The sequence below is a fragment of the Choloepus didactylus genome, chromosome 2 (assembly GCF_015220235.1).
Source record: "Choloepus didactylus isolate mChoDid1 chromosome 2, mChoDid1.pri, whole genome shotgun sequence".
Taxonomy (NCBI): domain Eukaryota; kingdom Metazoa; phylum Chordata; class Mammalia; order Pilosa; family Megalonychidae; genus Choloepus; species Choloepus didactylus.
Window position 1 is genome coordinate 182270097 of NC_051308.1, and position 14250 is coordinate 182284346.

The window sequence follows — 14250 nt, forward strand, 5'->3', positions numbered from 1 at the left end:
CCCTGTTGATATAAAATTGCATGTCAGATTTTTACATGGAAGTTCCTTTTAACTTTGCAGGACTATCAGACAAATACCACTTTTAGTGGCTAAAAAATTGTTAGCAAATGATAAAATACGTAAGGAAAAGATTGATACCATATATCAAATGAAGTTTAATTGTCTGTTCTTTTTTATACTATATGTTTCATCCATCTTTTCCTCTCTGTTTCTATTATCATTATCCTTATCCTCTATGCAGTATCATATGCTTGCAATGTAGTTGTTCCTGAATAAAAGAAGAGTGCCTTTCATATAGTAGGTACTTAATTTCATGATTGATAACTTGATTGACGGTACTTCCAGTTCTAATAGAATGATAAGAATAGATGGTCAGAAATTCCTCCTGTAGGTTTGTTGTTCTTTGCTCATATCTAACTCCTCTCTCTCAATTCAACAAAGATTTATTATGCATAGTACCTGAGATCTCAGTTTCTGTCCCTCAAGCTGTGTGACCTTAAACAAGTCACACAAACTCTTTTACTAATGGCTGAACTAAATGAGTTCTTAGGTTTCTTCTAGCTCTCATCTATTAAATCATTTTAGAATTCTTGTAAATATTATCAGCTTTTGGTTGTTAGATGCCTGAATTATCTGAATGTCACATTAACCACAACAGATCATGTTTTTAGTTTCTTACTAAATAGGAAATGACAGCCTATTTTAATGCATCTCACTTTCTTGTTTACTTTTACATATTTCTTTGGATTTCTTAGATCAACCTTGGGCCTAATCTTGAAACCTTTTAAATTCAAACGTTAGTTACTTTCTCTAAGAATTAACCATCAATAATAGAGCAATAATATTTTGAAGAGTTAATATCAGGCTGGGGCTTGTGTCCTTCTAAAAGATATTATTGCATCTTAGAACATTTAGAAACAAAAGATAAAGAAAAAAACAATATTGTCATGTGACTTTGGTTTTTGATTTGTACTTTGAAATGTGAAATACCAGAACATGTCACACATCTGAATAGGGTAATTTATATTCCAAAGCTAAATATAAATACTTTTTTGGATTAATTGCCATTTTTATTTGTTCATAACTCTATTTTCTTCTTGTTTCATTGAGAATTCACATTGAATTGATTTCAAGTGCACTTCTAAGAGATTAAAAATAATTCTTTAAACCAATTTAATTTCAAGAAATAATATTTTGTGATAGGCTAACATAGATATGATAGTAAAATTAAGGGAACCCTTTTTAGACAAAGTTTTTGTATTTAATATTTACTGTTCAAATTTTTCTTAGGTTGTTCATCTCTTCTCCCTTTTCTTCTGTCAGTAGTTTGTACATCAGTAGTTGGTTATTTATAGTCATTTTCTAGGATCCATATAAAAGTATTTTTTGTTTTCAATGGTATAACCTTTATTATAATGCAATCTTTTTTTGCTTTATGCTCTAATTCTATAATATTTTCAGTAATTTAGTTTCTATTTCTCAAGGATCAAGAAAGTACTTTTAATGCTGCATTTGTCACTGAGAAAACTAGTTTTAATTTATATTGACCTTTTTCTCCTTTGAGCATTAAGTCTGCATTCAGTAAAATGTTGATGACTGCTCTTTGGAAGACAGCTGTACGAAATAAAGTATTATAAATATTCAGCTTTCCTTTCTAAGCATTGTCACCAACAGCTGGGCATCCAGTTTAGCAGAACAGATTTTGCAGAGAGAGAGCCTGGCATGTTCCTGAATCGGTTTAGTGGAGAAAGCAAAAAATAGTTTCTTATAGATCGGGAACTTATAAAGACATAGAGCATCTATTCCTTAGTTAAGTCATAGTCTGGTAGCACTGAATCACGTTTAAGGCTATAATACTGTGCAAAACTTTTTTCACCTTGCTCATACCTTTGTTTCAACACCTAGTGCATTATTTTTGCAAATAATGTACTTTCAACATCTCCAGTGAAGTTATTTAAGTTATTTTGCTCTTACTTGCAATTTTTTATTGGTGGTATTTAAAAACACACAAATACAAATTTTTGTAATATGACTTTAATGTTTGAATTTTGTGATACTTCATATATACATATATAAAAATTATTCACTTAAATATTTAACTATGATTTCATTTCGAAATATGCTATTTAAAACAAGCCCAGTTTCATTGTCATAAATAATTGCCTTCTTCATTTGGTGTTCTAGTTTAATAAAGTATATAAAAATATAAAGCTATATATATATATATAAAATATGTATATAAATTAGTTGGTAAAAGTAACTTAGAATCTTTGTTTATATTTCTTATCCTTCAGTATTTGGCTACTCAGAACATCAAATCTAAGATTTCTTCAAAAAAATTTTTTTTGCAGTGTTAAAAGATCACTAAACTTGGATGGTCTGTTAGAAGAAAATGTAAGTATTTACTTATGAGTTTGACATTGTGCAACAAGATTATGTTTTTAATTTTTTAACCACTGGCTTACTAAATATAAAAATATTTAGTAAACATTTTATATTTGTTAAATATAAAAATTGTCAAACATTATGATATAATTGTGGTGGCACACCATTTTTCTGCATATAAAGATTTTTTGGTAAATATAATATGTGGACGTTTTTGGCCAGCTTTAGGTGTTCATTTAAGAGGCAAATTATTAATGAAATAATTAATGAAATAATTTAATGAAATTAGTTCCCTGTTTTTTAGAAAAAATATTCTGCCACTCAAATGTACAAGAGGTAATATGGAATAATGACAGTGTTTTAATCTGCACACTATAATCTGCTAAATTGAAATTATAAATTAACAGCATTTTTATATCAAAAATGTAATTACCTTTCAGTTACATTGGCATGATTAAATGATAAAATACTAACACTGTAATAAATTTCACCATGGTTATCACAATAAAAATAAAATTGTACTGTTGCTATTACTTTTTGTAAATCTCGTCAAGGACATTCCCAATGCCAGCATATTATGCAAAATGTTAGCTTATTATCTTTTTATACCAACGATAGATTTAGATACAAACACTTATACTAAGGTACTGGTGGCCTCAGTAATCTTAAATGGAAGTAAATTGGTGAGAAAGTAAATTAAAACAAATAGCTAGTCAGTAAATGAGCTCTGAAATCTCATGATAATGCCATTTCAAGAAATGGGTTTTATAAAGAATTTCTGTTTGGAAAATTCACCGGTATTTAACAAAACAGAAATTTACCATTTAAAAGAATTCCTAGATGCTTTTTAAAAAAAATTTAAACAAAGATGGCAAAATACTGCAATGACACTAAAAGAATCATTAGCAGTGTAATTAGCAATTTAGAGTACCATTATCCAACTTGTTCTGTACAGAATGCAGCTGTGATTGTAATTCTGCATCTGTTTCTTTGGTCAGAATGGTATTTTGGTAGATGAGTAGTCCAGCTTGAAATGAAATATTTGTTCTTTTCTTCCCCCAAAGCTGTTCTTTGGGAGATGGTAACATTATTTGAATGGAAAAGAATGGTCATTTCAGAATTCATCTTCTTCATGAAGTACAGTTGTCATCATGGCGGACTTTCTATCCATTTTTTTCTTCAGATGAGGCTGTGTCAAGGTTTCCAGTGGCACAGCTAATATCCTGTATTAGAAAAATACATTGTTATATTTGGCCCAGTTTTGCACCTTTAAACAGTTTGGTACCACATGGCCACCACCTGCTAAGAGCAGATTCCTGGCATCCTAGCCTAGTCATTTCTTTAACATTTCTCTTCTATTTCCTGACCTATTCCTGATACCGTCAGCTTCTTTCCTTGTCATTTGTCTGCAGCTTTATATTGACATCTTAGATCTGACAACTTTTTTTTCTATTCTGGTGCCCAGTAATAACCTATCTCTGAAGCAGCCTGGCTCCCAATAATTTACCCATATGGCTATTGATCCCATTGAAGCTCCCTTAGCCCGCATAAAAGGAAATCAGACATTTAAGACATGTAATTCTAGGAGTATTTAAGTGCTGCAGAGCTATAGAGAAACTTGTAGTTACTTTGGTGGTCATTTTGCTTCACCAGTATGATGCTGAAGGAAGAATGCTCTGGGCTCCAAGGAAAGGCGATGACCCTTATAAGCCAGTTGGTTTAAGTAGATCCTGTTCATCCTAAGCTACTGCTATTTCCACTCTCAGAGATATTTGGGACTCCCGACTCCCAGTGTTTCCAGTAGGTTACAGACCTCACTGGATACTAATACTCTATGATTGCCTTAGTTTTCTGGGCCTGCTATGACAAATACCTCATAATGGTTGACTTAAACAGGAATTTATTGAATCACAATTTTGGAAGTCCCAAATCAGGGTATTGCCAGGCCATGCTTTCTCCTGTAGTCCGTAACATTCTGGTGCTGGTTTGATCTCTGCCTCCATCATATGGCAATATCTTTTTCTTTTGGCTCCTACTTCCTTGTCCAATTTCCTTTGATTATAAGGTCTTCAGCCTTGTTGGATTAAGGCCCACCCTCATTCAATTAGGCCACACCTTAACTAGAAACATCTTTAAAGGTTCTATTTAAAAATGGGTTCACATCCATAAGACTGAGGGTTAGGGCTGGAACATGTCTTTATGGGGGACATAATTCAATCCCCAACAAAGGCTGCAAAAGTGGTTTTCTTTATGTTTCTCCCCATAGGGGAAGCAGAGATAAATCATATCCTATGTACCTCCTATATGAAATATGTAGAATGTATACTGCCAGTACCATTATTTCCTGAACCTTCCAAATTGTTGGGGGATAGTGAAGAGTAAAGGAGGTTTCGATTCGGCATTACCTACAAAAGTTGGGCTCCTTGAGTTGCCCTGCAAGTACTGATCCTAAATGGATTTTTAGGAAATGAGATTAATTATTTATTCCTAACTGATGCTGATGACAGCCCAGGTCAATATATAGAGACAACTGACTACCTGACCACATACTCAGCCAGCTTAACTGAGTCTGTCTCAGGCCGCTTCAGAGCGGGAATAGAAGAAGCAGAGGCTACTTTTGGGATGGGAACATACTTCCAACCAAGGCCTACTCAATAGGCATGCTTCCAGAAGGAACAGTGGTACAAGTTTTGGGGCAGTTTTGCTAATTTGTACATAGATGCCCAGTGCAGATTACTCCGTTACTGTTAGTAGGATACTTGTAAGTCTAATTATTCCCTTGGCCCAACTTTGTTTTATCTTTCTGAGACAAAGTGTTTTTGTTTTCTGAAATTAGAAAAGGCTTTGGACTTCGGGGCATTAGGGAATTTTATAGCTCACACCCTGCAGGCTTTTTTTTTTTCCTGCAAGCTTATGTATTGACCTGGTTCAAATTTACTCCCTGCCTCTCTCTGTCCTTCCCTACTTTCCTTCTTTCTTTCGTTGTTTCCTCCTTCCTTCCTTTCCTCCTTCCTTTCCTGCTTCCTCCCACCTTCCCTTCTTCCTTTCTTCCTTACCTTTATATTAAGGAAAAGTTTAGATACATACAAAAGTAGAGAGAATAGTGTAATGAACCCCCATCACCCAGCTTCAAACAATATTAACATTTGCCAGTTTCACTTCGTCTTTTTATCTTTGTGTGTGTGTGTGTGTGTGTGTGTGTGTGTGTGTGTATTTTCCCCTGGAATATTTATAGCAAGTCCAAGACATCATGTCTTTTTATCAGTATATGCCTTGATATGCATCTCTAACAAATAATGACTTCTTTTTTCATATAATCACAGTACCACTATCATATGTTACAAAATTCTCGTAATTCTTTAATATTATCTTTCACCCAGTCCATATTCACATTTCCACAGTTATTTTAAATGTCGTTTTATAGTTGGCTTAATAAAATCAGGATCCAAACAAGGTTTAAACATTGTATTGGTTCTCACAGCCATCTTTTAAAATCTACATGTATTCCCTTTCTCCTTTTCTCATTTTCTTATAATTTAGTTGTTGAAGAAACAGAGACTTCTTCTATAAGCACATTCCATATTCTGGATTTGATTGTTTTCTTGTGATGTCATTTAAGTGATTCCTCTATTATTTGTATCTCCTATAAACTGGTAGTGAAAGCTAGAGGATTCATTAGACTCTGGTTCATATTTTTTGGTAAGAATAGTTCACTGGGTGGTCTGTGTACTTCCTATTGCATCACTTCAAGAGGCACAAAATGCTCTGGTTACTAGATCATTGGATTCACGTGTTGTTAGCCTGATCCATCCATTGTAAAAGTCCCATCCATCTTTCACCTAATGGTTTTAGTATCCATTGCTGATCATTTCCTAGATCCATTATTTCACTACAGGGTTACAAATTAACGTTTCCTTTTTTTGATTATGGGAATGCTTTTGCTTACAAAGCATACTCCCCATTACCCAGCTTCAACAAATTTTAGTAAGTCTGATCAATGATAAAAACTCTTAAAATACTGTAATAGCCTATCAAAACTAACAATAATTCCTTAATTATCAAATGGACTGCCAGTGTTTGAGTTCTCCAGTTGTCTCATCTATTTTTTACAATTCTTTTATTTTTAATTTTAGCATTTTAAATCAAGTACAATTCATATAATATAAACTTCATCATTTTAAAGTGTACGCTTAAGTGTTTCTTAGTATATTCACTATGATGTGCAACCATCACCACTATCCAACTCCAGAACATTTCCATCACCCCGGAAAGAAAGCCCATGCCTATTGGCATCTAGTCCCCCCATCCCCTCTTCCCCCAACAATCACTAATATACGTTCTGTCTATGGATTTGTCTGTTCTTGACATTTCATATAAATGGAATCAAACAATATGTGGCCTTTTATATCTGGCTTTTTTCACTTAGCATAATGTTTTGAAGGTGCATGTAGGTTGTAGCGTGTAACTACTTCATTCCTTTTTATGACTGAATATTCTACTTTACGGATGTACTACTTTTTGGCTATTGTGAATAATGCTGCTGTGAAAATTTATGTACAAGTTTTGTATGAACATGTTTTCAGTTCTCTTGGGCATATATCTGGGAGTGAAATTGGTGGACCATATTGTAATTCGATGTTTAAGTTTTTGAGAAATTGCCAAACTGTTTTCTGTAGTGGGTGCACCATTTTAGATTCCCACAGCAGTATTTTAGGGTTCAAATTTCTCCAATTCTCAGCAACACTTGTTGTTATCTTTTCTATTAACATTTTAGTGGGTGTTGTTCCAGTTTGCCAAAGCTGTGTTATGCCAGCTACCAGAAATGGATTGGCTTTTATAAAGGAGATTTATTAGGTTAGAAATTCACAGTTCTAAGGTCATAAAAGTCCAAACTAAGGCATCAATAAGAGGATACCTTCACTGAAGAAAGGCCAGTGGTATCTGGAACACCTCTGTCAGCTGGAAAGCACCTGGCTGGTGTCCGCTGGTCCTTTGCTCCCGGGTTCTTGTTTCAAAATGGCTTTCTCCAAAATGTCTCTGGGCTTCTTAGCTTCTCACTCTCAGCTCCTGTGCATCCTTACTTGTTCTCCCAGGGCATTTCTCTCTAAGCGTCTTGGGGTCCTGTCTTAGCTTCTCCAGGACAAACTCTGGGCTTCATCTCTTAGTTTAGCATCTCCAAATGTCTTTCTGTCTGCATCTCTAAGCGTCTGGATCTGTGTCAGTCCATGAGCTCTCTTGAGGACTTCAGTAAACTAATCAAGACCCACCTTGAATGGGTGGGGCCACACCTCCATGGAAATAATCTAATCAGAAAGTCTCACCCATAATAAGTCTGCACCCACAGGATTGGATTAAAAGAATATGGCTTTTGTGGGGGGCATAATAGATCTAAACCAGCACATGTGTGAAGTAGTATCTCATTGTCATTTTGATTTCCAGTGACTGATACTGTTGAGCATTTTTTCATGTGCTATTGTATATCTTCTTTGGAGAAATGTATTCAAATCCTTTACCCATTTTAAAATTAGCTTATGTGTCTTTTCACTATCAAGTTGTAGGAATTCTTTTTATATTCTGGATATTAAAACCTTATCAGATGTTGATTTGCAAATATCTACTCCAATTCTATGGGATGTCTCTTGATAGTGTTCTTTGATGCCCAAAAGTTTTTAATTTTTGAAGCCCAATTTTGTTGTTGTTGTTGCTTGTGTCTTTAGTGTCATATCTAAGAAACTGTTGCCCAATCCAAGGAGTGTCTCAGAGGAGAACTGTTACATCATCTTGATGGATTGACCCTTCCATCATTATATAGTGTCTTTCTTTGTTCTAGTAATAATTTTTGCCTAAAAGTCAATTTTGCCTGATATTAGTATAGCCATTCCAGCTGTTTTGAGCACTGTGTGCATAGAATAACTTTTTGCATTCTTTTATGGTCAATCTAAAGTGAGTTCTTGTAAATGGCATGTAATTAGATCATGGTGGTTGGTTGTTTGTTTGTTTGACCTATTCTGCCAATCTCTGTCTTTTAACTGGAAAGTTTAAACTATTTACGTTTCAGGTAATTACTGATAAGGGAGAACTTAGATCACCATTTTGCTATTTGTTTTTTACGTGTCATGTCTTTTTTAAATGTAATTCTATTGAGAGATAGTCACATATCATAGAGTCCTTCCAAAGTATACAATCAGTGGTTCATGGTAAACACAAAAATGAACACAGATTTGTGTATTCATCACCATGATCATTTTTAGAACCTTTGCATTACTCCAGAAAAAGAAATGAAAAGAAAACAGAAGACCCCAAACATCCCATTCTCCCTATGCCACCGTCTAATTGACTGCTAGTATGGCATTCTACTCAATTTTAAGATTTAACAATAGAGGTAGCTTAACTAAAACAGTGTAGTATTGTAAGAGGTAGATACATAGATCAATGGAACAGAACAAAACATTCAAAAGTAGATCCTTACAAACATGGGCAATTGACTTTTTTTTTCTTCTTTCTCTATAGTTATACAATCATTATCAAAGATCAGGGCTACTGGATTACAGTTTGTTCTGGTTTGCTAATCCTGCCTTATGCAAAATACCAGAAGTGGATTGGCTTTTATAAAGGGGGTTTATTTGGCTACAAAGTTACAGTCTTAAGGCCATAATGTCCAAGCTAATGCATCAATAGGGTACCTTTGCTGAAGGTTGGCCAATGGCGTCCGGAAAACCTCTTATTGGTAACAAAGGCACGTAGCTGGCATCTGCTCATTCAGGGTTGTGTTCCAGCTCCTCTGTCAGTTCCTGTGCATTCTTCAAAATGTTTCTCTTGGCTGCAGCAGCACTGCGTTCCTTCTGTTTGTCAGCTCCAGTAATTTAGTAAGACCTACCCCGAATGTGTGGGGTACCACCTCCATGGAAATTATCCAATTAAACGCCTTGCCCACAGTCGATTGAGTCACATCTCCGTGGAAGCACTCAATCAATAGGTTCCAACCTAATCAACACTAATACATCTGCCCCCACAAGATTGCATCAAAGAACATGGCTTTTGGGGGACATAGTACATCCAAACCAGCACACAGTTCAGCAACTTCAGGTGTTTCCTTCTGCCTATTCTAAAACAATAGACACTAAAAAGAAATATCCTATATAATGAGTCAGTAGTCACAGTCTTTGTTAAATCCTGATTTCTAAGTTACACCTCCTCCCTCTCATTTGAGCTTTCTTTCAATCTTCAGGGATATCTGGGCAATGACCATTTTAACTTAATGCTGGAAAGGGGTGTTGACTTTATGTGGTAGAGGCATGAAACTGGTTGATGTTCTTAAAGAGACTGGTACCTCTGGGTTTCAGGGCTTATCTGGCATAGGATCAATCTAGAGGCCTTAAGTTTCGGAAAAAAATAAACTTAACTAAGAAAAACTTTTGTAGAGACTCAGATAGAGCCAGGGCACTCCTTAGGGTTTTCAGGAATACTGTTGGTTGGGGGTTGGCATACTGTGGTAGTTTGCAATATCTGTCCAAAGCTTGCATAAGAGAACCTCCAGAATGACCTCTCAACCCTATTTGAAATCTCTTACCCACTGAAATTTTATTTTGTTCCATTTCTTTTTCCCCATTTGGTCAAGAAGGCATTCTTAATCCCACAATGCCAGGGCAAAGCTCATCCCCGCAAGTCATGTCCCATGTTGTCAGGGAGACTTACACCGCTGGGAGTCATGTCCCACATAGGGGGAGTGTAATAGTTTTTTTTTTATATAGTTGGCTGAAAGAGAGAGGCCACATCTGGGCAACAAAAGAGGCTCTCTGGTGGTGACTCTTAGGCATAATTACATGCTGGCCTAGTTTCGCCATTCGAGAAATAACTTTCATAAGGACGAGCCCCAGTATCGAAGGGTTGGCTTATTAAATTGTGAGTCCCTAATGCCTGAGGGAATATCAAGAATTCCCAGGTGGGGAAGTGTACTAGTTCCACATTCTGCCCCGCCCCCCAAGCCCCTCAAGGGGCCTTTGCAAATACTTTTTTATTTTCTGTCCAAAATACTCTGGAATGTAACCTGTACAGAATAATAGGATCTCATTCCCTATCCTAGGTTCCATGTATTTAGGTTGTTTAAGTAAACTGACCAGACAGGTTAAATTAAATATTGTGCTCAGAAAATTTAAATTTTGGACCAAATAAACATCTCTTCCTTTGATCTCACACAGAAGTTGAAATTTTAAAATACAGAGAATATTATCCTTTACCCTTTATTGTGATTTAGCTTAGTCCTAACCCGGTCCATTTCATTCATATCTCTAATTGGAATCTGATCTCTTATTCAGCTTTTTTAACAGTTGCTATATGGAGTAATGCTGACTTTCAGAACTGCAGAACTCTAACTCTGAGTCTCAAGTGTCACACGGATCCTCAATGTTCCAGGGAACTTTCAGGTTATACACAAAGAGCACAGTATCTCAAAATTTAGAAATAACTTAAAATTTGGAAATAGATGTGACTGCTGTAAAAGCTTACAATCTAGGAACCTCTACAATAAGCCTTATTTGAACATTCTGTACTCTTTAATCATCAACTGTTCATCTCTGCCCGCTCTCTATCACCTGATAATCTATGTACTCGAATTCAATTCTCAGAGTTTGCTCATAATGGTTAGTTTATATTAGTGAGACCATATACTATATGTCCTTTTGTTTCTAGCTTATTTCACTCAATGTAATGTCCTCAAGCTGCATTCACTTACTTGCATGCCACACAACTTCATTCCTTCCTGCAGCCACTCAATATTCAGTTATATGTATACACCATGGTTCGCCCTTCTGTTCATCAGTCTATGTACCCTTAAGCCACCTCTATCCATTACAAATTGTGAATAATGTTGCCCTAAACACCATTGTGCAAATGTTTATTCATGTCCCTGCTTTCGGTTCTTCCAAGTCTTTGTCTAATAACAGGGTTTCAGGATCATATGGCAACCCTATACTTAACCTACTGGTTGAACCACCACACTGCCCTCCAGAGGGTCTGCCTGATTTTACTTTCCCACCAACAGTGAATAGGTATATCGCTCTCTTCACATCTTTTCCAGCACTTGTACCCCTCTGTTTATTTTTTAAACAATTTTATTCAGACAGCATACAATCCATCCTAAGTATACAGTCAGTGGTTCCCAGTATAACATAGTTACACATTCAATACAACAATCTATATGAGAACATTTCCATTTCTTCACAAAGAAAGAAGAGGAGAAAAGAAAGAGAGAGAGAGAGAGAGAGAAAAACAAGAATCCCATACCCCTTCCTTAAATCCCCCTCTTATTGACATTTAACTTTGGTATGTTGCCTTTGTTACACTTAATGAAAGCACTACAATGTTACTGCATTTCTATCTTTCCTTCTGGTGTCATACATGCCCCTAGCCTTCTTTCAACCATACTCACATTCAGCTTTGTTCATTATACTTACAATTTTGTGCAACCATCACAGAGTATTGTGCTATCTATTTCTGGGTCTTTACAGACAATCCTGTTGAACATTCTGTACTCCTTCAGCATCAAGTGCCCAAACTCTACCCTCTTTCTATCTCCTGTTAACCTGTGCTCTCAAGTTTAACTCTCAGAGTTTGCTCAATATATTTAGTTCATATTAGTGAGACCATACTGTATTTGTTCTTTTGTTTCTGGCTTATTGCACTTGATATAACATCCTGAAGGTTCAGCCACACTGTTATATGTTCCATGACTTTATTCTGTCTTACTGCCTTGTAATAGTCCAGCATATGTATATACCACAGCTTGTTTATCCAGTCATCCATGGATGGACATTTGGGCTGTTTTTGTGACTTGGCAATCCTGAATAATGCTGCTATAAACATCAATGAGCCAATGTCCTTTTGTGTCCCTACTTTCAGATCCTCCAGATATGTACCTAATAATGGGACCGCGGGATCATATGGAAGTTCTATACTTAGCTTCCTAAGGAACTGCCAAACTGCCTTCCAGAGCGGTTGCACCATTCTACATTCCCACCAACAGTGAATGTGTGTATCTATTTCTCCATATTCTCTCCAGCACTTGTAGTTTTCTGTTTTTTTTTTTTTTTTGATGATGGTTATTCTAGTAGGTGTGAGATGATATCTCATTGTGGTTTTGATTTGCGTTTCCCTAATATCTAGTGAAGTTGAGCATCTTTTCATATGCTTTTCAGCCATTTGTGTTTCCTCTTTTGAAAAGTGTCCATCCACTTTCCTGTTTTTTAAATTGGGTTGTCTTTTTGTTGTTGAGTTGTAGCATCTCTTTGTGTATTCTGATTATTAAACCCTTATCTGATATATGTTTCCAAGTATTGTCTTCCATTGCATAGGCTGCCTTTTTACTTTCCTGATGAAGTCCTTTGATGCAGAAAAGTTTTCAATTTTGAGGCCTTCCCATTTATCAGTTTCTTCTTTCATTTCTTGCTCTTTGGGTGTAAGGTCTAGGAAAACATGTCCATCGTAAGATCCTTAAGATCCTTGAGATTTCCCTACATTTTCTTCTAAACATATTATGGTTCAGGGAGTTCATATTAATGATAACATACAATATCTCTTCTTTTTGCCTGAATTATTTCAGTTCAGTATTATGTCCTCAAGGTTCATTGATGTTGTCACATGTTTCAGGACCTCATTCGTTCTTACTGCTGCATAGTTTTCCATCACCTGTATATACCACATTTTGTTTATGTACTCCTCTGTTGAAGGATGCTTGGGTTGTTTCCATCTCTTGGCAATTGTGAATAATGCTGCTATGAACATTGGTGTGCAAATGTCTGTTCATGTCACTGCTTTCAGATTTTCTGGGTATATACCAAAAAAATGAAATTGCTGGATTGAACTGTAACTCGGTATCTAGTTTTCTGAGGAAACACCAGACTGTCTTCCAGAGTGTCTGTACCATTATACATTCCCACTAGCAGTGGATAAGAGTTCTAATTTCTCACATCCTCTCTAGTGTTTTTAGTTTCCTGTTTGTTTAATAGCAGCCATTCTTACTGGTGTGCAATGATAGCTAATGGTGGTTTTGATTTGCATTTCCCTAATAGCTAGTGAAGATGAACATTTTTTTCATGTGATTTTAGCCATTTGTGTTTCCTCTTCAGAAAAATGTCTTCTCATGTCTTCTGCCTATTTTATAATCGGGCTGTTTGTACTATTGTCGTTGAGTTGTAGGATTTCTTTATATATGCAGGATATCAGTCTCTTTTCAGATATATGTTTTCCAAATATTTTCTCCCATTGAATTGGCTGTCTCTTCACCTTTTTTACAAAGTCCTTTTAGGCACAGAAGCTTTTGGTTTTTAGTAGTTCCCATTTATCTATTTTTTCTTTCATTGCTTGTGCTTTGGGTGTAAAGTCTAAGCAGCTACCTCTTATTACTAGGTATTGAAGATGTTTCCCTATATTATCTTCTAAGAGTTTTATGGTACTGGCTCTTATATTGAGGACTTTTATCCACTTTGAGTTAATTTTTGTATAGGGTGTGAGATAGGGCTCCTTTTTCTTTCTTTTGGATATGGATATCCCATTCTCCTAGCCCCATTTGTTGAAGAGACTATTCTGTCCCAGTTCAGTGAATTTGGGGGCCTTGTCAAAAATCGGTTGACCATCGATCTGGAGGTTTATTTCCAAACTCTAGATTTGATTCCATTGATCAATATGCCTATCTTTATGCCAGTACCACACTGTTTTAACTACTGTGGCTTTATAGTAGATTTTAAAGTAAGGAAGTGTGAGTCCTCCCATTTCGCTCCTCTTTTTTGGAATGTTTTTGGCAATGTGAGGCCCCTTTCCCTTTCAAATAAATTTGATAACTAGCTTTCCCAAGTCTGCAAAATAAGGTGT

General features: G+C 35.8%; 1 protein-coding gene across 10 annotated transcripts in view; it reads left to right on the forward strand.

Moving 5' to 3' along the window:
* The window catches only part of LOC119527217 (integrin subunit beta 3 binding protein), a 172823-nt gene that overhangs the window by 23667 nt on the left and 134906 nt on the right, over positions 1-14250 (forward strand). For all 10 annotated transcript variants that reach the window (XR_005215340.1, XR_005215339.1, XM_037827037.1 and 7 more), the window contains one exon: positions 2352-2394. Coding sequence is in view for 6 of the 10 variants with exons in the window: in XM_037827037.1 (XP_037682965.1) it covers positions 2352-2394 (43 nt within the window). In the remaining 4 variants the exon portion in view is untranslated. The remainder of the gene's footprint in view (positions 1-2351; positions 2395-14250) is intronic.